This window comes from Corvus kubaryi, unplaced genomic scaffold (genome assembly GCF_017639235.1).
Source record: "Corvus kubaryi isolate FWS band 111438036 unplaced genomic scaffold, C.kubaryi_AGA036_p1.0 138, whole genome shotgun sequence".
In the NCBI taxonomy this organism is placed as follows: Eukaryota; Metazoa; Chordata; class Aves; order Passeriformes; family Corvidae; genus Corvus; species Corvus kubaryi.
Genome location: NW_024580672.1, coordinates 13190321 through 13213110, shown reverse-complemented (window position 1 = coordinate 13213110; position 22790 = coordinate 13190321). Strand labels below are relative to the sequence as shown.

General features: G+C 40.7%; 1 protein-coding gene across 4 annotated transcripts in view; it reads left to right on the top strand.

Annotated features, from left to right (window-relative positions):
- The window catches only part of LOC121660173 (VPS10 domain-containing receptor SorCS1-like), a 264051-nt gene that overhangs the window by 63428 nt on the left and 177833 nt on the right, over window positions 1-22790 (top strand). For all 4 annotated transcript variants that reach the window (XM_042019278.1, XM_042019275.1, XM_042019277.1 and 1 more), the window contains exon 2: window positions 21329-21396. In XM_042019278.1, coding sequence (XP_041875212.1) covers window positions 21329-21396 — 68 coding nt within the window. The remainder of the gene's footprint in view (window positions 1-21328; window positions 21397-22790) is intronic.

Here is a 22790-nt window from a genome sequence, read left to right as displayed (position 1 = left end):
TGCAGTCTATAACATCATTTACAAAACATGCAGACTGGAATGGAATTTGCCAAATTATTAAAGACATCAGTCTTATTCTGTGATAAACATGATCCTGTAAGTATCGAGAACTGAAAAGAAAAATAATAAAAGATGATTTGTGTTTTAAGTAATGCCAAAAATTTTGCCCACATGGTTGGGTTCTGTAGAGTGGTTGCAAAGACTCAGTCCAGAGGAATTATTTCTGAAATTGTATGAGATTTTAAACCAGCTTATTCACACAGCACTGTATTAAAACTTCTGGAAATTGTCTATTTGGATTCTTATGCAAAACTTCTGGACTTTTTGGATAAAGCACTTGCAAACTGTTGCTTCTCTTCTGGCAAGGGCAGCAATAATAACATCAGTAGGGATGGTGTGAGGTTGCAAAGAAACAGATGCGCAGAAAGTAAAAGCCTGGTTACTAAGAGACACCTGTTCAACAGAGCTGTGTAATTACAGAAATGTTTCTGGTGTGAGACCTGTGAATGATTTGTCTGTGATGCAGTGAGGGTTGGAACATCTGGTCTGAGATTTGCAGTTCACAGTGAAGCTTCTGAGCTCCTTGTTATGGGCACATCAGTGACTCAGGGCAGTTAGATAATGTGCTACCTTGCACTGTGGGGTCTAAAATAAAACCAGGAACAGATGGCAGAGGCATGTCTGTCTTGCAAGCACTGGGCTGGCTAGTCAGCTCTGTGATATCCCCTCCTGCATTTTTTCATGGCAGACAGCACCCCAAACCAGCACCCCAAACCAGCACTGCTTCCACACACCTTTTACATGAAATAGCTAAAGGTTATAGGAGACTTCCTGCTGCTCAGTGGGTGTAAAACCGCAGCTCAGGAAGCAGAGCCCAAGGTAAGCGCTGCTGAAGTGCTACGGACATATCTGTCTGTCTTCAAGGCTGTGAAGTACAAGGCCTCTTCTGAGAGCCATAGGCTTGTTTTTTAACCACTGCTGCATTTCAAAGTAAGGATTCAGCAGAATCTCCCCCATGAGACTTGTAATGCTTTGCGGGCTAATGGAAATAATTAATCTTATCCAACTTAATGTGCAAATGATGAGGCTCAGGTAATGACAACATCCTATTTAGAGAGGATGATAGAAACTGGGGATTTGAAATGCAAGCTTATGGTGCTAGCAGTTGATTTTGTATTGCTGATTTTTATTTCCATTGCTTAGATTTTTAGACTGTATGGCTGCCTAAATTTGGCATTCTTGTGTTAATCTAATGACAAATGATGCCTCAGGTCTGAAGATAACTTGCTTCCTACTGCATTCAGCTGCAGTCTCAAAACTTGCTTTTGGAAAAAGAGGGGCTCTGGCACTGCTGTATAGATTCTGAGGTGATTTCAGTCTAAAGCAGGGAGAAAAATTACTTTTGATATCTGATTTTAGGGCTGTGATAAGTCTTGTGTCCACTTTACAAGCCAAGAGCTAATAAATGTCAGTGTTCTAGCCAGTGAAAATATCATGGCATGAAACACAAAGAAACAGTCCACAAATACAGTTTAATTTTCTGTTTGATGTTGCTGCCCCGTTTTCCTGGAACACCAGCACTTGGAAGCTCTTCATCTTGCCTTATCTTTTGCACGATGCTTGAAGAGTTCAAAGTCACCTAGGAGATGTGATATGCTGAGTTCTTAGTAACTTTATAATTTCACATGGGCATCTCCATCCTTTTGTTTACAGGTACCTAAACTATATTCCTTCAAAAAAGGGAGAGAGGAAATACTGCTTGGCTAGATTTTTTTTTTCTTTTCAAAACAGATTTCTGGGACCTCATTCCTTCATTCCCTGAGAAAGACAGAGAACAGCTCCCAATAGAAGGTGACTCATAAGTATAAATGACAAGCTTGCAGAGGCTAGGTTTGGACAGAAAAAAAAATTACACAATCTTATAGTCAGAATGAAAGGTGAACCTATTTTTTTCATGTAGCTTCCTTTATTTCTTTAGCACCCTGCATAAAATGAGATGATTTGTTCTCTAAGTGGAAAGCAAAGGAGAATAGTGTCATTTCTGATGTAACGCTTTAGCGAGAGGTGGAAAACCTCAGGTCTCCAGTCACGAATGTTTTTAGTTGCCTAATTCACTAGTGAGAGTGAGGGACTGAAATCCTGCCAAGGGACTGATCTGTGTTGCTGTGGTGGCTGGAATAACTACCACCACCTTGGAACAGATGACTGTTTGAAATGCTAAGAATTAGACAGCTCACAGTAGAACTGATTGTGAACCCCTTGCTGCAGGGGATTTTGCTGTGTGTTTTCATGTTTTGTTTGCGGTTTTATCTGGAGGCGGAGGAGGGAAGGATGTAATAGTTCTAAAGAAGATGGATAAGTGGAGAAAACAGCTGTTTGGAGATTTTTTTAAAAAATCTGTTGAATAATTCAATTTTAGTTTCTTTGGGAATAGTGAATGAGACCGTGCCTTTTTAATGTAAAAATAGACAAGTTCACTTGAGATTGAACAGTGCACTTGAAGATTAGATTGCTTATTTCTATTCTAGCTAAATCACCAGCATTTAAAAGCAATTTAAGAACCTGAAGTCATAATAGTCTATTTACATAAGAAGAAGAAAAATAAAAAAAAGAAATTAAATATGACATTTTGTTTAGTAAGTAGAAAGTATTTTATTTAATTGCAGAGCAGTTGCCCTCAATCTAGAGACTGCTGATAGTGTACTCACATAACTGAGGCTGTAAGTCTGTGCTAAAAGTCTTGCATATGTAGATATGTTATGTACTGTCCTGGTAAGGTACTCTCTATACACATTTGGCTGTGTTGAGATAACAGGGATTTTCACTGCTGTGCTGGGAGCAGCCTTGCTGTCCCTTGACCAAGTTTGACCACCACAATCAATGTACATGTTCAGAGCTTCCTTGGGGACCTCCGTCCATGCAGGGTCACATCCCAGGTTAGTATAGGCAGGCAAGCAGAAAGATAAACATACCTGACACCCTGAATTACATCTTAAGGTAAATGGAGAAAGATAACGTGGGTTTTTTTGCTACTATTTTTTTCCATCAAAGTTCAGAAGATATAACACTTGATTTTTGAAAGCTTTACTCCTGTCTGTTGTATGCATTTGGTGGTACATTTTTTTTTACTCCATTTTATTCTGTCTTCTTTTCTACCAGGTAAGACAGGAAAGAGTTTTAGAATTACAAAGCATAGCGAATAGCATTTTTCTGTTTCCATTAAATGGTGAGACTCGTTTGATACCAAATACAGATTTTTGTTTCGTACCATCTTGACCTTCCCACCCACGTCTTCCAAAAAAAAAAAAAACCCAAAACCCAAACAGTCTTTACTGTGAATTATTGGTTGTACATTGTGGAAGGAGGGACTGTATTAGACAGCTTTTCTACTTTTCTAGAATTGAAGCAGTAATTTGCTCCTGTACTAATGCAAACTGCTTGTCACCATAATGCTACATCCCCTTCATCCCCTTGCTATATATACTCTGCTTTTTTTCCCCCCAAAGTACTTAAAGGCAGAAAGCAGAACTTTGTTCCTCAGGAAGTGAAAAAGAAGAGAGTGAATTTTTTATTCAGCAAAACAGAAGTGTCTCTATGAAATGAATGTACATCTCTAGAAAAAAACATTGTCTACTACTCTTCCTACTTACCAGTGTCTCAGTATCGGCCACTAAAAGCTTTAGGGTCAATTAAAAAAAAAAACAGTAATAACTGGAAATGCAGATTACTGCATAAACAATGTGCTCGTGCAGTTCTGTGTCTAACTTGTGCAGGGAATTAGTGTAATTGCCAGTGCAAGCTGGGTAATTGGGTGTGGAAATGATGACCATGATTTCTGCATCCGCACAAGCTGCAGTTGTGCTTTATTTACCTAGTGGCCTTTTCCCAATTAGCTCATCCTTTGGTGCAGATGAACTTGGTGGGACGGATCACTCTTCCCCGTGGCAACATGCAGTTTCAGAATTCTAAGGATAGTGAGCACGGTGGGTCTGGAAAAGAAAACTGAGTATGAAGTATCAGAGAAGTTTTGTCCTAAACAGTCAGTGCTGTTTGACCAGGAACTGCTCTATTCTCTGTTGCATTTTTGCACACATCCTCACAATTGAGAGAAAGGTATTTTTTTGAGTAACCCCAGCTTGTGTGACTTCTTGCTTGTGAATGATGTTGGAATTTAAATCACAGAATCGCAGAATATGCTGAGTTGGAAGGGACCCACAAGGATCATGGAGTCCAACTCCTGGCCCTGCACAGGACCATCCCCAAGAGTCACACCCTGTGCCTGAGAGCATTGTCCAAACACTTCTTGAGCTCTGCCCTGGGGAGTTCCAGTGCCCAAACATCCTCTGGATGAAAAACCTTTGCGGTGTTGTATCTCCCACTGATTCACTTATTAAATGCCTTTCACATTGTTCCCCACCCACTTTTCCCCTGCCCCTAGCCCTGACCACTCCCTCGGACTCTCCCTATTGGTTCCTGTACCCCAACCCTGCCCAGGTACCGCCCCATAGGCCCTGAGAAAACCCCCCTGCACCCGAACCACCAGGTCTCTCTGCTTCTGGGGATTGCTGGGACAAGATGTAAGATTAAAGATCCTCTTAAACCCTCATGGGAGACCGGTCTCTGCCTCCTTTGCCGTCACTGGTTGTAGCTGCCGGAGCAAGAACCACGGGGCCGTCCGAAATGGACTGCGGGAGGGCGAACATGGTCACACTGCCCTAAGCATCCCCGCTGAGCTCTCAGGAAAGCAGCAGCCTGCTAAACTAAACCTAGCATTACAACAAACCTTTTCCTAAAGTCCATCCGAAACCTTCCCTGACACAACTTCAGGCCATTCCCTCGGGTCCTGTCACAGCTCACCACAGAGCAGAGATCAGCGCCTGCCCCTCCTCTTCCCCTCACAAGGAAGTTGTAACTGCAATGAGGTCTCCCCTCAGTCTTCTCCAGGCTGAACAGACCAAATCACCTCAGCTGCTGCTCACACGGCTTCCCCTCAGGGCCCTTCACCATCTTTGTTGCCCGCCTTTGGACACTCAAATGTTTCCCATTGAACAAACCTGAAGACAAATGTGGTGCAGCTCTTGCCTGGCAGTTCTCAGTGGAACTGACCCTCTGGGGAGCACAGCATTGGTTTGGATGGGCTCTGGGGGAGATTACTGGGGGGTTTCTGGGTGCAGCTCTACAGATTAACTTGAGGCAACCTAAAATAAAATTCAACATCAGGCTTCTGCTCATGCCATTCTGTGTTTCAGTGCTGCTGCATCCAGCTGGGCTGAGCTGTGCTTTGTGCAGCTGATGGCAAGGATTGTATTCACTTTGTTCCTTTCTCTCTGTCAGGTGCAGAGTTTCTTGTCACTGTACTGGTTTGACATGAGCAGTCGCTTTGCTTTCTGCATACAGAGGGAGGAAGGAATAGGAAAAGCTGGGAGGTAACAACAAAAAACTCTTTAGCTCTGTCTCTGACTCCAGGTTGTCTGCTTTTTCCTAGCAAGATTGGTAGTGGTGAACCAGAATTACTGCCTCTTCATCTGCTTCTTTTCCAGCAAAATGTTCTGGTTCATTTTGTGCTGGTATTTGCAGCACCTTTTCAAATTTAACATGGAGATAACACTAAATAACATATTTTCTCTATGTAGGAAATTAAAGCCAGAGGACCCGGGTTCTTTCTTTGGGAAACAATGTGACATTTTTATTTTTCAGCTTGGTTTTGCTTTAATCATCTTCTAAAATTCTTAAAATTCTTTTTCCTATTGAAGAAGAAACTGGCTTAAAAGAATAAGACAGTTTTTATGGAAAGATTTTACTGGTTTAATGACATGTCAGTGAGTTTCAATTGAGTAGTCTTTAATCTTTAGATGCATTTGTACAGTGATAAACCCTTTTAAAGTGATAGGAAGCTCATTACGGAGAACTGAATTTTGGTTTTGGTTGTCATAACTAGATCTGTAGAGCTGATACCTTTTCACACTGGTTGTAACTTACCCCATTAAAAAGAGAAGCCACTGTCTGGTAATGCTGTGTCTTGGTATTATATCTTCACAGTTGAGGAAAAATCATAATGACAACTTACAAGTTCATGAGACTTTTTCCAGATGAATGGTGTATATGCTTTGTTTTTTAGGGATAGTTTCTGAATTTTTAACAAAAATGGGAAAGCAAGTTTTTTTTTATTTCATAAAATTGCACATAAGCCCCTCTTGTAGCATCAGCTACATCTTTAGTACAGCAGATACTGCAAGGCCAATGATAAAATTGAGGGAGTGTTTTTGCAGTGAAGGGTAACATGCAGTGTTGCTTACCCAGACACCCGCCACTCTCAGTTATGTGGTTTTTTGTGAGCATGGCGCAAATAGCATCAGTGTTGTCCTTTTCAAATTAGGAAGTGGCTTTCATTAGTTTCTTGACAGATAAAGCTCAGTGCTAACAGAATTTCTTTTCTTCAGTTTGGGGGGTAGCCTTCAAATGTATGCATGAAACTGTCTCTGCAGTAGAAAAAGAGTAAGGGAAAGCCCTTGGAGAGCTGAGCTTCCTGCAGCTTATAAACCTATTTTTCAGGGCTCCTGAGCTTAGAGCAAATGGGGGCAACAGTTGCGGCCCTTGCCTACTTCATTTTTTGTTTGGGTTTTCCCAGCTGTGTTTGTTTCCTAGTGAGGCAAATCTTTCATTGAAGGAAGTTGGAGGCAATAATTCCTCATGTTCTGCTGCTTTCCACTGGCTGAAGATCTGTTCCTCGGAGTGCACTATTCCCATTGGAAGAATTCCTGGGAATGTTTTGTCTTCCCTAAATGGTATCTGCAACTGATTGAAATTATTGGTGCTCCACTGGAAGTACATCAAGTGATACCAGGTTATTTCTTCCCTCTTCAGTCTTTTTGGGGAATATGAACTGCTGGTGGTGCTTATGGTACAACACTGAGCTGTTTGATTAATGGCAAGCCAAGCGTAAAGGCTAATAATCTACTTTCCTTACTGATATAAATGGAACAAGCAGCTGAGGATAAAGGTGGTAGGTGAAATTATGAGAATATTTTTCTTACATAAGGCCTATTTATTCAGTTGCTTGTGTGGCTTTAAGGCAGAAATACAGAAATATCACTCTCCTTGAGGACAGGTGTTGAGCAAGCAGATGAGATGGTGGGGAAAAAGTGGTATGTGCTCCCCTGCAGGCACATGTGTCAAATGTAAAACGTAAGTCAAAGGGAATGGTATGTAAAGCTTCATTTCATACCTGTCTTGATAAATGGCTGACTAAGTGTAAGACAAATTTAGACGGGTCAGTGAACTGGTGACAGGGCTGAAAGTTTCCTTTAGAAATTATTTAAGGGGGAGTCTCAGTTATAACAAATGAATCCATGCTCTTTCTCTAGTGTGTTTTGGGTGTAATGGCATGCAGATGAGAGAGGTATGGAAGCAATGTCCAGCTTTGGGGCAAAATTCAGGTCTCTAAACCCCTTCTTAGTCTAGGGCAAGGGCAGATTGATTTGCTGTTGGTGAGTGAAAAGATCAGTGGACTAAAATTTGGGAATGCAATGCTGAAAAAGCAGAAATGTTTAAGTAGGAGAGATGCCTATTTTGCTGCAGGTTTGCACTCGGAAATGAAGGGGGTTTTTTTGTAGGAAGGGAGTACCTAAGAGTACAAAAATTATTTTCAAACCGTTGAGTGCTTCTGAAATTAAATCTCTAAGCCAATGCTCTCTAGTGCTCCCAGATTATCTGTGACTTGCCAGAGCTTCAAGTATTTGAATCCCTTGTTAGACTTCTGGGGATGACTCTCGCCCATAGAGTTTGGAAATCAGTACTTCTGTATCTGTAGGGTGTTATTTGTGTAATGTTAACAAGCTGTGGAAGAATACCCAGAAATCCTGAAACCACAAGTTTTCAGTCTAAAAGGTTTTTATTAGAGTTTGAATTTCTGAGAAGAACTCAAAATACATTTCCTCCAGCTTTCACTGTTGCATTTGATACAGTTGATGAAAGAATACATTTCCCTGCAGTGTATTGAGAAGAATTGGCCATTTCTCTGTGCTACACACTTCAGGAAGGGTGGTTAGTTTTGCTGGCAAGCAGTAATATAAATTTTTCTCAAGTTATAGGAATTTTGAAAATGACAGTTAATACATTGTTTTTCATTTTTAACAAGCTCAATAAGGGATATATGGCAAAACCATCAGGGAGATTGGGATGTGTGGGTTAGTTCTGGGGTTAAGATGACACCCAATAAAGAAATCCTCCTTGCTCCCATGTGTTGGTATGCTTTTGTTTAATGTAAGAGAGTTTTGGGGTTTTTTTAAGTATCAAAAGTACTCTCACTAGAGGGAATGATCAAACCAGTGCTGTTTTCTTATAATGTTTGAAGTCTGAAGGACATCTGTTTCCACAGGATGATTTTAATCATCACTGTTGGACCTGGATGACAGCACTGGTCAGATGTTACAAAAAATGGTCAGTGGTTTGGGTGTTGCAGTTCTGGTAATGGGCTTCTACTCAGTAGCCTTTTGTCTTTTGTTTTTTGCCCTATGCTGAGAGAGGAAGTCAGGAACTGACTTGGCTTCTCTAATCCCAAAACACCACATGAAAATGCTGAACTGAGGTAGTTTATATATAGAAAAATATCTCCTCTTATATCTCACTTGACAGTGAATGAGGAGGAGAAGGAGCAAAAATGAAGTTCACCAGTCACTTGGGACATGCCTTTCCTATGTGTTCTGCCAAAGCCTTGAGGATATAGGCAGAAGGCAGCTTAGGTTTTTTGTCCTTCAGATAATAGGAACTTAGTCACACATCTTAGTGGGTTAATAAGATTTTTGTGCATTGGTTTATAATATGCTTTGACTTTCCCCTCCTTTTGAGGTAGCTTCTTGATAAAATATGTGCCAGGGGAAAGAGGAGGTGTGAAGTCCAAGTTACTGTCCTGCCCCCTAACTTTAAGAGATGAACCCTTTGCAGCCAGCAGACATGTGTCTTTCTTTTTATTTTATAAGTAGGAGACAGTGAACATACTTAAAACTCTAGCAAAGGAAATATAAGACTCAAGTTTTAAGGGGAAGGAAAGGTGTAGAGAGCAATAAAGGACTTTCTAAAGAATAAAAACCTTGATTTTTAAAAATTTTTTTAAGCTTGAGGGAACTGTCATTTTGGCCACTGTGCTGCTAAATGTATTGTCTTACATATGTTAGTTATAAATAGTATGGCTGATTACAAGATGGAATAATTCACTTCTGTTGGACATACTTTGACATAATAGCCACAATTTCAGTTTTTCTGTGAGAATGTGAACATGCAGCTTGAAGCTTTGTGTGATCTCCTTCCTGAGGAAGTTTCCATCAGTGCTGCAGGTCAGTAGATGTTCTCAGTTTCCCAAAGGTTGTTTTGCCGAAAGAAATTTCATGGGGATCCCAGGTGGGAATGCAGCAACAGATGGGTGCAGCTTTCTAAGGTGCAAACCCCTTACACTGTCATTACATTGGTGCTTGTGCTTGTTCCTAGTCCTGCCCTGCCTTGCTGCCAGAGTTGATGACACCCATGGGAGCTGTTTTGTCTTTAGCTGGTGGCTGTAAATTGGATGGGGGTAGTGTGTCTGGTTGGTTTGTTTTTATCCCCCAAAAGAACTGGGGGAAGGATCTTAGTTTGTATATATCTTAATTTAACAAGTTGTTTTGACTAAATCCTCTTCTCTTTGCTAAAACGCAACAGTTTTCATTCTGACAGCATCAACCTGTTTTATAGAATATAGAGTCCCAGTGAGAATAGACCTTTAACAGCAATTTATATCCCAAGTCTGAAATGTGCACTTTATGTCTGTTATGATCCCTGGGTGCCTGTTATGGGATTACTCACATCTTACCATCCCAAGTTTCTTTCCATAAACAAATGAAACCTTTGAGTCTGAGGTTCAAGAAATATGCTCTGATGAAGCATGGTTTAACAGCTCCTTGGGGAGAAAGAGATAAGGTGGGAAAGTGAAGAATTGATGATCTATTAACTGTTTAAATTTCCCACCTTGAATTATTGACAACATGTGACATTACAGCTTTACAAATTACTGTCTATAAACAGCTTGGAAAATACGACCTTTCCATTACAACTGGTCTCAGGATGCCTTCCAGTATGAATACTGAGCTGCTGATGGCATATTTTGTTGCAGGTGGAGTGGGTGGAAGAATGCAGGGAACTGTGGAACTTCTCTTGTCTAATCAGGCATATATAATAATTTGTCAAATGGCAAAATGTACTCAGTGATGATTGAAATATCTCTGTTTGAGACTGGGCTCACTCCTCTGGAGTTTTGGAGTGAACCAATTTTCAGTAATAAAGACATCTAATTAGTTAAGGTTAGCTGTCCTTACCTTCTGCCCTGTCTCTTTCTAGAGCAAGGAGACACTAGAAAGCCATGTGTTACTCTAATTCCTCCTATTTCCTGGCCTGTGGACACCAGTGAGTTCAAGCTGAATGGATGGTTTGTCTTATTTGTTCATGGCATACCAAGTGCACTAAATTCTTGCTTTGTGTTTTTGTTCATGTGATTAACACACAAAGTAAGTATTGTGCTGAATTTGGCCCTGAGATATCTGCTGATTTGGGAGAAGCTGAGAACACAAGGGCTTGATTTTTCATCCTCTCTTCTTATCACTATTGAGGGGTAACAAGTCACTAAGTTAGTGTTGGCATCCAGAGAGCTCATAAGGCACCTTCTGAATCTTAGGCCTGAGCCAAATTAATTTCTAATTTAAGTCCATTAACAGGAGGTTGCCATAAGATGAGACCTACCAAGTTTGTCAATGGTGATGCATTTTATTATCATTTGTAAGTGTAAGATGCATAGGGAATGGTAGAGAGTGTTTTTGGATGAACAGGTGTTTGGAAAAATAAATGTCCCCAGCACAGTGCGGCAAAAGACTGTGCAGAATAAAAATCACCTTTACACCAGACTTGTTTGTTTTCTCAGTTTCTGAAAAGCATACCTTGTGTATTTTAATGTAGTGTTGTTCATCACTCACTGAAGATTAGTCAGAGAAATCTATGTTATGGGTGGATGCAAAATCCAGTAGGATTACAGGAAGGGGAATAGAAAGCTTTGGCTCATGTCCTTTTAGAGCTAGGCAGGGGGGAAGCTGTGACTTAACATCAGAGCAGGTCAGGACCTTATGAAGCCACCTCTTACCCTGTTAGAGGACAGGAAGAATGATTTCAAGCATGAAGACCAAGGGGTTCATCAGAGTAAGTATTCCCACCCTACCTCCTGTAACAAACTCTCCTGAGCTTTCTATGCTTGATGTTTGTAATAAAACCAACTTACATCACAGAGCTCTTGTAAGGAGTGATCAATTAATGTTTTCCGGACACTTTTGCGGCCTAAAGACAAAAGGCACCTTACGGTCTTAAGTTTCACTACCTCTGCTGCCCCAGGATGAAAGTTTTACCTTAAAGATCCAATTTCTCCCCTGGAGTGGGAGAAAGGTAGTCTATTATTCAAGGGTATCATCCTTATCTCTGTTGTAGTTGCCTTGTGGCCATGCAACATCACTCAATAATACTGTCAGGTATTATCTTTTGCTTGTGCCAGAGTGCTAAACAGTGATTTATTGCTTCAATACACAACACTTTCATGAAAGTGATTTGTTGAAACAATAGTAAAGTGCTAAATAAATTGTTCATTGCATGCTAATTTTTCACTGTTATATTCTGTACTGAGCTCCAGAATAAACAATCTGGATGTTGCATAAATCCCAGGTTTTTGATTGTGTATATTCCCCACCCCCAGTCTTTCCCCCGGGACAGGGTTCTTTTCCCAAGGATAAGTATCTTCAGCCTTTCTCACCTTGGTTGCTTTTTGGGCTATTTTTCCTCTTCATGCTTTCTTCAGAGTTGGGTAAATATGTTCAAGTAGAGGCTTGGATTACTGGTTTGGGGAAAAACTCTGTGTGTTTGGAATTCATGGGTATTTCCAAATCCTTTAGGAACTTCTAGGTCTTAACCAGAAAGGCACCACCATAAATACAACTTACAAAGTAGGATCCTAGTGGCTGACTGGCATATTTTCATAAAGTCTTTTCTTGCATATTCTCTGTTTTTCTGAATGTTGTGTGCTGCTGTGTTTTAGCTGCCACTGGCTATGCTGCAGTCCTAGTTTGCAGATGTGATCAGATGTCTGAGAAACTCCTCAGAAGCAAGTTTTTACTTGTAGATCTGCTGGCTTTCCAAACTTCCTTCAGAAGCGGTTTCTCAGCACTTGAAATCTTTGTCCTTTGGCAAAGCCTGGAGCCTCTGGAATGTTTCTGAGTGTTTCAATAGCAAGCCAGGAGCAGGCTAGGCACAGTACAGCAAACTGCTTTTCTCCACTTGACCCTTCCACCCTTTCTGGGTGTCCACTCCAAATCACTGGCAGTGACTGCATGTTTAAGCACAAGCTGCTGATTGGCAGTGAATATAATGGGGCATAAGAGAAGAATTTTCTTTCCAAGTAGTTTAGGGCTTTACCCTCCTCTGGTCTTAATTCTGAAATAATCCCCTAAAGGCCTGTGTGGGTATTCAGTGACATGAATAAACAGAAGACTACATTTCCCTTCTGAAACATGCACAGGGCTCTCATGCTAATGGCTTTTAAGCGTCAATGCAATTATAGTGTGTAATCGATTCTCTCTGTACCAGCTTTTGTCTTCTGAAATGAAACCATGTCTCTTTCATAATTATTTGCCTTTGTATTAAAACATTTCAAGTTGACAGGATGTCTATTCCATTGTTTTTGTCCTCCTTCCCATCTTTCCTGCCTAATTCTGCCACTGGAAGAAATTTGGTTATTACATTTGCTTAGAAACCCAAGTATCTCTTGTTTTGGGTTTTTTTTCCTACAATAATTTACTCCCTAGATTGTCCTTTTGCTTCTTTTAATTTATTGGGTTTGTGTTTGGTTTTTTGGTTTAGTTAATCATGTTTGGAGCTGCCCAGGAATATTTCCATGAAGCAGATTCTTATTGAATGAAAGGGGAATTTGTGAAAGGGGATTTCAGTGTGGAAAAAAAGGACTCAGAGCAGGGAATTAATTCCACTTTTTAAGTTAATCAGCATGTCAGTGGCCAAGGTGTTTTTCTGGAATGTGATAGGCCTAAGTTTAGGTCCTTTTCAAAGCCAGGAGAAGCAGTAACTCAGTGTCCTGACCTTTGGGCTTTAGCTATTACAGTTTCCTTCTCTCTGCTTTGGTGGTGGCAGTATTTTAAATTCTTTTCAGACTGTAACGAATTTCTGTTTCATCCTGATGACAGGCATGAAGACTGGGACCATCTTTAAAAGGTTTGAGGGAGAATGATGCCATATTTTACCTCTCTTTATAGTAATTTTTGTTGCTGACTATTCTAAAAGTTGTCACCATGCCAGGGACCCCTGTAAGCTGGGTATGATAGAAACTGCCATGCATCTTGCTCTGCTGATTGAATTATACAAGATTAAGAAAGGAGGTACTGGTATCTGTGTTTGGCAAACACTGAATTTCTGGCCTACAGGTGGTTTTTATAGATGTCAAAATAGGAATAACTATAAACAAATTTATATAAGTTCATGAGTCCTAAAGCTACCTATGATAGCTATAAGAGCAAAAGAATTGGCCATATTCACTCTTAAGTGGCTAAAATTGTATACCTGGGAAAACTTGCACAAACATTGCTACATATAGTGTTATTTAACTGACCTCAATGCACATTTTTTTCCCTGAACTTCTGTCTCCCCTTGAGCTTATAGTAAATTTTCAGTATCCACAAAATGCAGTGGGAATGACCTTCCCACTCATATATACATAATATTTTTAAACTCCCAGTTTTGCTTGGTCCTGTATGCTGGAAACTAGTGAATAATAAATTCAGTACACTCATGACTTTACAGATGTCTTTCATATCTCCTTTGTCTCTTTCTTGGATTGATAGTTGGAGTAATTTCTCACTAAAAAAAAGGCCATTCCACATATTTGATCATCCTTGATAGCTCTCTCTGATCCTTTATTATTAGGCACAATAATCGCAATAGTTTTTGAATTAGGAAGAGTGTAATCTGCTGATTCTGGAAGTTATTGAGGGGAAGAGCCACCCTCTACATGGACAATTTTTAATGCTTTCTCTCTAAACTTCTGTCGCTTGTGCCACAGGTGGGATGGGGGACAATATCAGGCCTTTTTTTCTGTTCATTGGTAGATGCAGAAAAATGAAGGAATTTTACTTTATGGGTTCTTTGTAACAGAGACAGAAATGGAGAGTTGGTAGTTTAGCTGTGTAACCATGTGGTTGTCCTCCTCTATCATTGCACCCCTGTTGATCTGCAGTCCATGTGGAAAGCAAATCACAAAAGTCTTCATGACTCTATAGTTCTTGCTACTAGAGTACTTGATAGAGTCCCTGATACTGCTGGCTGGCACAAAGTTGCTAAAAATAATAGGAAGAATAAGATTTGTATAAGTAATTTGCCCCAAATAATGAGTTCTCTCATTTGGTGTTTTGTTTTTTTTTTTATTCATGAGCAGCCTGTAAAATTCTCAGTCGTGAATTATTCAGGCTTATTTGTGAATTTATTTGAAAACATTTCCTCATGTAGCTGTCTCACCAAACAGTTCATTGAGAATATTTCTGTGTTCTGGTTGTGTTCCCCCTTATTTACAGTCCCAGGGTTCTGGGTGATATTGGGAAAGCAGAGATTAAGAAGGGAACAGATAGCTGCCCAATTATTTCCAGTTTTTGAATGTGCACACTCTCAAGCACAGCATCCTTAGAATGATGGTTTATTGATGCATAATGCATAGAAAAGCTTCAAGTCCTTTAGTTTCCTGCTCAATTTTAGCAGACCAGCAAGCTTGTGAAAACTTAATTTAGTGCTTCTTTGTTATTGACTTACGTTCCTGTTAAGTAGGCGATGGAAAGGATCTCTAGAGTTTAATAAGGGATTCATGGATCACTGCACATTGAGGTGTACTTAAACTGTCTTGATTGTGCCTGGATATGTGTTTCTCTCTTCCCAATTAGATGGCAGCGTGACTGTTTCATCAGGAGAGTCTTGCAAATGTATTTACTCCATTAAATCTAGCTACCATTTTTTACATAGCTGTATGTAAAATATTGCAATACTTTATTAACAAATGAGTTATGTTGCAGACTGCCTGTCTCTATGGGAGGCAGTGCCTATGACTAAACCTTTTCAGCTGGTAACAGCAGAGCAGCAAAACTGCACGTGTGCTGAGTCCCAGAAGTGTTGCATGCTCCTTGCATGAGTGGAAAGCACCACAGGAGAGGGAAGACTGTTGCAACTGTTCTTTCCTGAAGCTGTGGCACATCCTGAAGATCAGCTTGTAGTGCAGAGTGTGGAGCTGGCATGTGACTGAAAGTGGATGCTTTCTGCTATGTTACTAGTTCTAATACAGACCTAAAGGTGGAGTTACGAAGACTCAGGTCAGTTCTCTTATGCTGGAAATTAATATGCTCCCAAGGCATAGAAGATAGAAGCTTGAGATGTTAAAATCCATGGTTCTGGATAAGGAGTCAGGACAAAATAGCATCCTGAAGGTTTTCTTTGGGTTGCGAGGGTGGCAGGGTGCAGGGGAACCTTCCTTTTTTTTTCTCCTGGGGTTTCAGTGGTCGAAAGGAGATGTCTGATCACCTCATCTGCAGTCCTCACAAGAAGCTGATTCAGAAAGCTGCTGTAAGTGGCTAGAAATCAAGTACTAGAAATACTTTATCAAAAATACCACTTCCAAATGATTCCAACAAAATGTTGATGAGCAGGCTGTGCTCAACTCATGCTGAGAGCTGATGGTGTGCAAGTCGGGAAAGTAGACTAATAAGTACATGGTTTTAGTGCTGTGGATTATCCCAGGACAGCTTCAGCCTTGACTGAAATGCATGCAAAACTACATGTAAAGCATCAAAGTCTGAAAACATTAAAGTAGAAGTTCTGGTTTTGCCTTCAAAAGGAAAGCCTACTGTGATTTGAAATCAGCATTTGAATCCTGTAGGATTCAAGGGCCCCATGTAGGGGCCATCTTTCTGGCACAGGGTTAGGTCAGTCTAGAGGTAACGTTGTAAAATTCAGGGCCCAAGAAGCTACAGTGAACACCTTTAGAAATTTGATGGTGATGTTCTGTTTGAAGAAAATATTATCACTACAAAGCCATGAAAGTGTTTGTTATGAATTTAGACCCTGTTGTGCTGTGTAAGGTGGGAAGTACTTGCTGAGAGGGCCTGGGGGTAGTGATGGGAATACCTCTGATAAAATTTATTGAAGAGCTGTGTTGGTGTAAATGAACTTGAGTTGGATTATCACAGACCAGGTTGTGTAGTGGGTCTTTAATAATGGTGATCAAACCTTGAACACAGTGATGGTTGTAGTCCATGTCCTTGTTCAGCTGGGCTTGAATGAGTATGGACATCTTTTGACATGGTACTCATGTAGCATTCCCAGGAGTAATTTTGCCATGGTCAGTGAGTATTGGGGAGTGTTACAGCTGCCTGCCCCAGTGTGCTGAGAGTTCCTCAGTGCTGGATTCTGTGTAGCTGTGGCTGATTTGCTTTGAGGACACACGTCATGACCCCAGATGAGTTACATGGGCACAGAGTGCAGCCTGTCACTTCCTTCCCAGTGTGTTATGAACCTGATCAGTAGCAGTGTGCAGACTTTCACCACCTTCCTGGCCAGTTAGTTCAGCACTGTTTGATGAGAGAAATAGTTTTTGCCAGGGGAGAAAAGTCAGTTTAAATGTAACCATTTAATTACATTTGGAACTTGCACTGCAGTAAAGGACAAACTCTGGCTGATATCCTGAGGGAGCCTTGCTAGAAGTATTTACAGAGTAGCTGAAAACAGGGTCAAGACAAAGATCTCAGCCAGGTGTAAACCTGGGTCAGAAGTTCATGGAAGGATATGATGAGACAGAGTGGATCAGTTGGTCATAAGCCAAGGTAGGTCTGGGAAAAATTTAACCCTGTTTGCCCTAGAATTTCTCCTGTGATAGCAAAGATCCTCTTAGGGACTAACCTGGCAAATTCACAGGGAAGTCTCTTCTTCCCAGACACTGATTTATGTTTTGGAACCTGTAGATGGTCCTTCACATCCCAAGTCTTGAAAAGCAGTACAGGTTAGGAGTGATTAACAAAGTATGTTTTCTTTGAAAATGCTCTTATGGTTTGAAGAAAGACATGATGGTGTCCAAGGTGCAAATGCCTGCTCCTTCCTAGAATAGCCACTGGGGACTGATTTTCTTTGGGAAATGATGGGCCAGGTTTAAGTACCTCTTTTGTCAGTCTGTCTTCCCAGGTGTCTGTTTCTTGCACTTTGTATGAGTAACTAAAACCATTTTCAGTGCTCTATCTCCTCGTAGGTGCACTCACTGGGGATGTGGTAAACACAAGATCAAATATCTTCTGCTCTGAGCTGTCAGTGCAGAAGTGATAAACTTTTGTCTCTCCTCTTTCCCACCTGCTATGGCAGAATAATCCACTTCAAGTGCTGATCCTAATGAATAACAGACTTTCTGAAACCTTGTATTTCTATGCAAGAGGAAGGGTTATCTGTATTCACAGCAGAGCTGGAATAAGACTGGATTTTTAGCTCCTTTTCATTCTATTTCTAGTTTGCTTGGTTTTTTGCTTCTTGCTCTTGTTAGCTTGCATTGATTGGTAAGTGGTAAAAAAGGGAGAAAAGCACACAGTCCCAGAAAGCAAAAACAAGGCAAGAAATGAAGAAAAGGCAAGAGACTATTTTCATTTCATTACTGTGCTTCTTCACAGCCCCTATTCTGACATTTAGAACAACATAATATGCATGTCTCTGTTCATTAGGTTCCTCAGTACTACACAGTGACAGCCACAGAGGGTGGGGGAAAAAAAGACAAAGAAACAATCTTAAACATGAACTAACCTTTGCAGGCTAAATAACAAAGAAATGAGAACAGCAAAGGAGAAAAATGATTTCTGAAAAAGTAAATATATCAAAAATCATGGCCTTGAATAGGTTACTCAAGTATCATTACAATGGGGAAAAAAGAAGAGTGACTTCTAGGGCAGAAATAACTAATTTTCTGCCCAATGATTCATTTCTTTTGTACATATATGCTTGAGCAGATTTATTACTGGTATTTGAACCATAGTAAATGACACAAGGAGGCTGCTGAAACCATGGATAATCTTAAAGACATTTGACAGCTGATACAGATTCTCAAAAATTAAAAAGCTTCTGACAGAAAAGCTCTCACATGTTTTTGTAGTAGGGTATCTGCACCAAGTAGAGATACCTAAGCTCTTAGTCCAGAAGCTGGTGCATGTGTATGCCACAGCATGGTGTCAAATACAGATATTATCTTGGGAATGGTAAATGCTAAGATTTTATCCTAAATTTACTAAAATGTCAGGATATAACAATATTGCTTAGGGTTCTTGATGTAGCTAGTCAGTAACTGACATGCATGTTTGGATGGGTCCAGGGATGCCTCTGCAGGAGGGTTGTTAGAGCTCTGTCAAAGAATTGTGATGGAATGCAGCTGGCTTTCTTCCCCCATCAGTTCCAAGAGAACTACAGAACTTTAAGATTGTGTGTATTTTACTGAAATTTCTCAAGGAAGAAAAAAGAACAAAAGAGACATTTCAGCCCTCTTGAGGGGAAATATTTTGATTTCTCCTATTGGCACTTTTAATTTATTTTTTTTTCATTTCATATTCTTTTTGGGATGTCAATTACAATTTTTCTTCCCTCAAATGATGAGATTAAAATTCTCAATGGAGTTTTCTTTCATGGCTGTTTTAAGATTTGTAAATTTTCCTCAACTGGAAAAAAGTAAAAATCTGAGTATTTTATGAAAAATAATTCTCTGTCTAATTAGCACCAGTAATTGCACACTCATGATGATCTCAGTATTCCATAAAATTAGCCTGGTTCTAATTCTTGGATTTTACAGTTTCTTGATTCTTGTATGATCTTCCCCAAGAGTACATCAGCCAGTAGCAAAGAACAGGGAGAAAATCACACTGCTTTTCCTGTTTATTCTTCCCAGTTTCTATGCCTGCTCTCTTCAGGTCTGCTTCTAAGACGACCAGATGTCAAAATATTAATTGGGGGAAACATTCATTAGTCATTTAAATCTCTGGTAGCTCTGGCAAGCAGAGCAGGAGAGGGACAAGAGGAGAAAAGAGGACTTGGAAAGAGATATAAGGAGCTGTGCAGCTGCTTTGCAGGTCCCAGGGAGGCTCAAAGCTGAGGGTGTGTGCAACTCCTACATGATGTCCCCAAACAGGCTGGCACTGAACATCATGGAGCTCACTGCCACCTTTCAGGGGGTTGTTATTCACAAAGGCTTTATGTGCACACCCCCTCCTCTTCCTTCATCTTCCCCTCTTGATTTTTATGTACTTGCTAAGTAGGGGATTTGCAGACGTGTTCAGAGGGTGCTGTGAGGGGTGGCAGTGACACAGCTCTGTATCTGGAGCAGACAGCTGCCCTGCTGTCATTGATAAGCATTCCTGGGAGGGTGGAGTTTGAAATTTAGGACTTAAAAAGCCCTGATTCATGCAAGCCTTGGCATAGAACCTGTGTCCACGCTGGCTCTGGCTTCTGCCTCGCCTGGGCCTTCCCATCTTGGCTGACTCTTCAAAGAGGGACCTGCCAGGAGAGAGGGAAGTTCCTCCCTGCCAGCACTGGGGTTTTGGAGAGCAGAGGGGATGTCCGTGTCAGGACGCCCTGGGGAGCAGAGGGGGATTGTGGCTGTTGTGTGAGTTTCCCCATGAGCTGCATGTGAGTTGTGCTCGTGCAGATACGAAATGCTCTGGGCAGCCCTTCTCCATGCTAGGAGTGATTTGGGATTTGTGCTGTAGAAAGAGATGTCTTGTCAGAGGTGTGTTCTCTGCCCCCTATGCCTTCCTCTCTTGCAGTAACTGTGCTCCCTTAGCTCCCACATCAGCTCTTTCTGCTGTCTCACATGCTGAGCGTATTGGAAGGAGACAATTCCCATTATAGCTGTTTCAGAGCTATTGGTGTGTAAGAGGTAGATGGGCTGTTGGCTTTGGAAAAGGCAGTGGTGAGGTCTGCTCCTCCCCATGTGGCAATTCCTGTGCCAGCTGGCACTGGGCTGATGGGCACTGAAATTCCTACAGTCCTTTGCTGCTCTGCCAAACTGGTTGAAGTTGGCAATTTTATCCAGGGACCAGGGGACTGTGTGTCTGTGAGCCTCATTTCTTAGGAACCCAGGCTGAAAATAGTAAGAGGTATATAGATCAGAGGTTTTGTCAGATGAGAGTTGGGTCTCTAATTTACTGCGGTTTTAATGGGATAGGGAGGAGGATAAGATATACAGTCACCTGGAGGGAGACACACAAAATAAATTAGTAGCAATAGTAATGGTCTGGTAGTTTGTCCCAAATGTAAATCTTGTTAAAGAAGCCCATCATCTTTAAAGTCAGAAATTATTTTTTGAAGACACTAACAAAAGAGCGGGCTGAAATCTTTTGCTGGAAATTCTTTTCGCTAAAATTGCTTTCCTCCCCCGGTAAGATAATTTTATTCTGGAAGTGCCTTTTTTGGCAGGAGGGAAAAGCTGTTTATCAAAAGAGCTAATAAAAGTCATAAACTTGGAAACACTTCCATTCTGTCTGAACCTAAAACTTTTCACTGGAGTTATAGAAACACTGGTTGTTACAGATATTTGGAGGTCCACAGTTCAACCTCTTACTCGAGGCAGTGTTATCACCAGCTGTAGATCAGGTCAGCCATGACTTTGTCTAGCCAGGTGTTAAGAAACTCCAAGCATGGAGGCTTTACAGATGTTCTGGGTAGTCTGTCCCAGTGTTGAACTATTATCCTTATTGAGTGTTTTCCTGATATCCAGGCTGGGTCTCCCAAGTCAAAATTGGTGGTCATTTGCTTGTGTCAAATCATCTGCTGCACCCAGAAAGTGTTTGACTGGAGACAGGCCAGTGGGTTATCTCTGCACCACAGCTGTGAAAAGGATCAGCAGTTTCTGTGTCTGTGAAACAGAGCAGGAAATAATCACTATTTCTACTGCATACGAGATCTTGTCTTCTATCCTGAAGCTTTGTCTAGGTCTGAACTCATTCCCACTGCACTCTGCCTCTTTGGGTTAAGGGAGGAACCTGCTGGTGATATCCTGCAGAGGAACTGAACAAAAAAAGGTCCAATTGGCTCAACATGTATCTCTGCAAATTCTTTCCATGTCAGTTTAGGCAAATGCTTTTAACTATTCATTCAATTACGTTAAGCACCCATTAAAGGAATCCTAAGCCCTCCCCGGGGTCATTTCAGTTCTGTGAAATTGTAATTGTTTGAGACTAACCATGATTTCTTCTTTTGCCTTTAGGTGATTCTAATTCTGACAAAGCTGTATGACTACAACCTGGGAAGCATCACAGAGAGCTCTCTTTGGAGGTATGGAGATAAATTGAGTTAATAATTACCACCTTACTTAAATAGGAAAAGCCTGATACAATTCTTTTATTGAAATTAATTGGATTTCTTTAAATGTGCTGAAAGGTTTCTAGCTAAACCCTCTCTCACTCCTTTTCTTTCATATTCAAGGACAAAAAGGCTGAAGTCTGATTGTCTTGTTTCAGCTAGATAAGGTACATCATAGTTATGCTGTCTTTTGATTTCCCCTTTCCCATCTTACTCAGATTGAAATCAACCAATTGGTTTACTTTTGGGAGAACTGAGCAGCCTAAAGTCCTTGTTTATAATGAAGGATCTCATGGCTCGTCTGCCCGAATGATCCTTAAGAAAAGCCAGTGCTTCTGAGCCTGGGGGAAATACCTATGAGTGAGTATTCAACGTCTGTTGATTAGAACTGATGGGATTAGTACTAGATAATTGATTTCCACTTGTGTCAACTTGACTGCTGGACCAGTTTATAGGGAATGTTTTGATACTTTCATGATTTAAAAGCATATCATGTACCATGTGAACCAAAGGAAAGAGCTGGGCCGTGAACAATTTCTTAAGGCAGTTATTTGGATTCAATGGGAGCAGATGGTGTCTATTTTTATTTCTCTGAAAAATTAATCTAAGAGGTGTTTCCTCTTTCATATGTCCCTGGTACTACTTTCATGAGCTGAAAGGGAGGTTTTCTCATGGTTTCATCTGTGAAACTTTGGTGGGAAGTTTAGGAGTTTTGTATGCAGGTCACTGATGAAGGTGGATAGGCTACTGGCAGGATAGAAGAAAAGTTTGGGTATTTGAAACTAAAACTTCTTGTTAGAACGAACTTGTAATAAACTTGTGTAGGAAAGGGGTTTTCTTTTCTAAGGGGGAATTTGGGGTCAGAAGTAGAACAAATAAGCTTTTTGCTCAGGAGCTGAGCAGGTTTTAATAGAATGACAGAGGAGGGACTTGATATGAAGGATATTCTGAACTCGGGCTATTGCTTCACCCACTGGCCTGAAAAAATAAACCCAAAAATAAACAAACAGACTAAAACTTAAAGAAACACAGTACTTCTAAGATTTATTCTGAGCAGTAACAGGAATACTCAAAAGTATTAGTATTTTGTGGGGTTGAATAAATGGTTTTTCATCCTTCTATGGGAAGTTAATCAATCTTTTCTTTCATACACCTTGCTGCCATGACTTTCTGTTCCTTTGTGTTTACTATGGTGTGTGCACACATAAAGGGTCTTTCAGGACTGTGGCTTTGGCAGTGTTTTTCTAAAGGGAGTTTGTGCTAGATTTGTTTAATTTCTCAATGGTTTTAAAAAAGAATATTCATAAATATGAAAAATATTTCCATTTTCTCTGACTACCCTAAGTCATTCCACCCTGGGAAATACT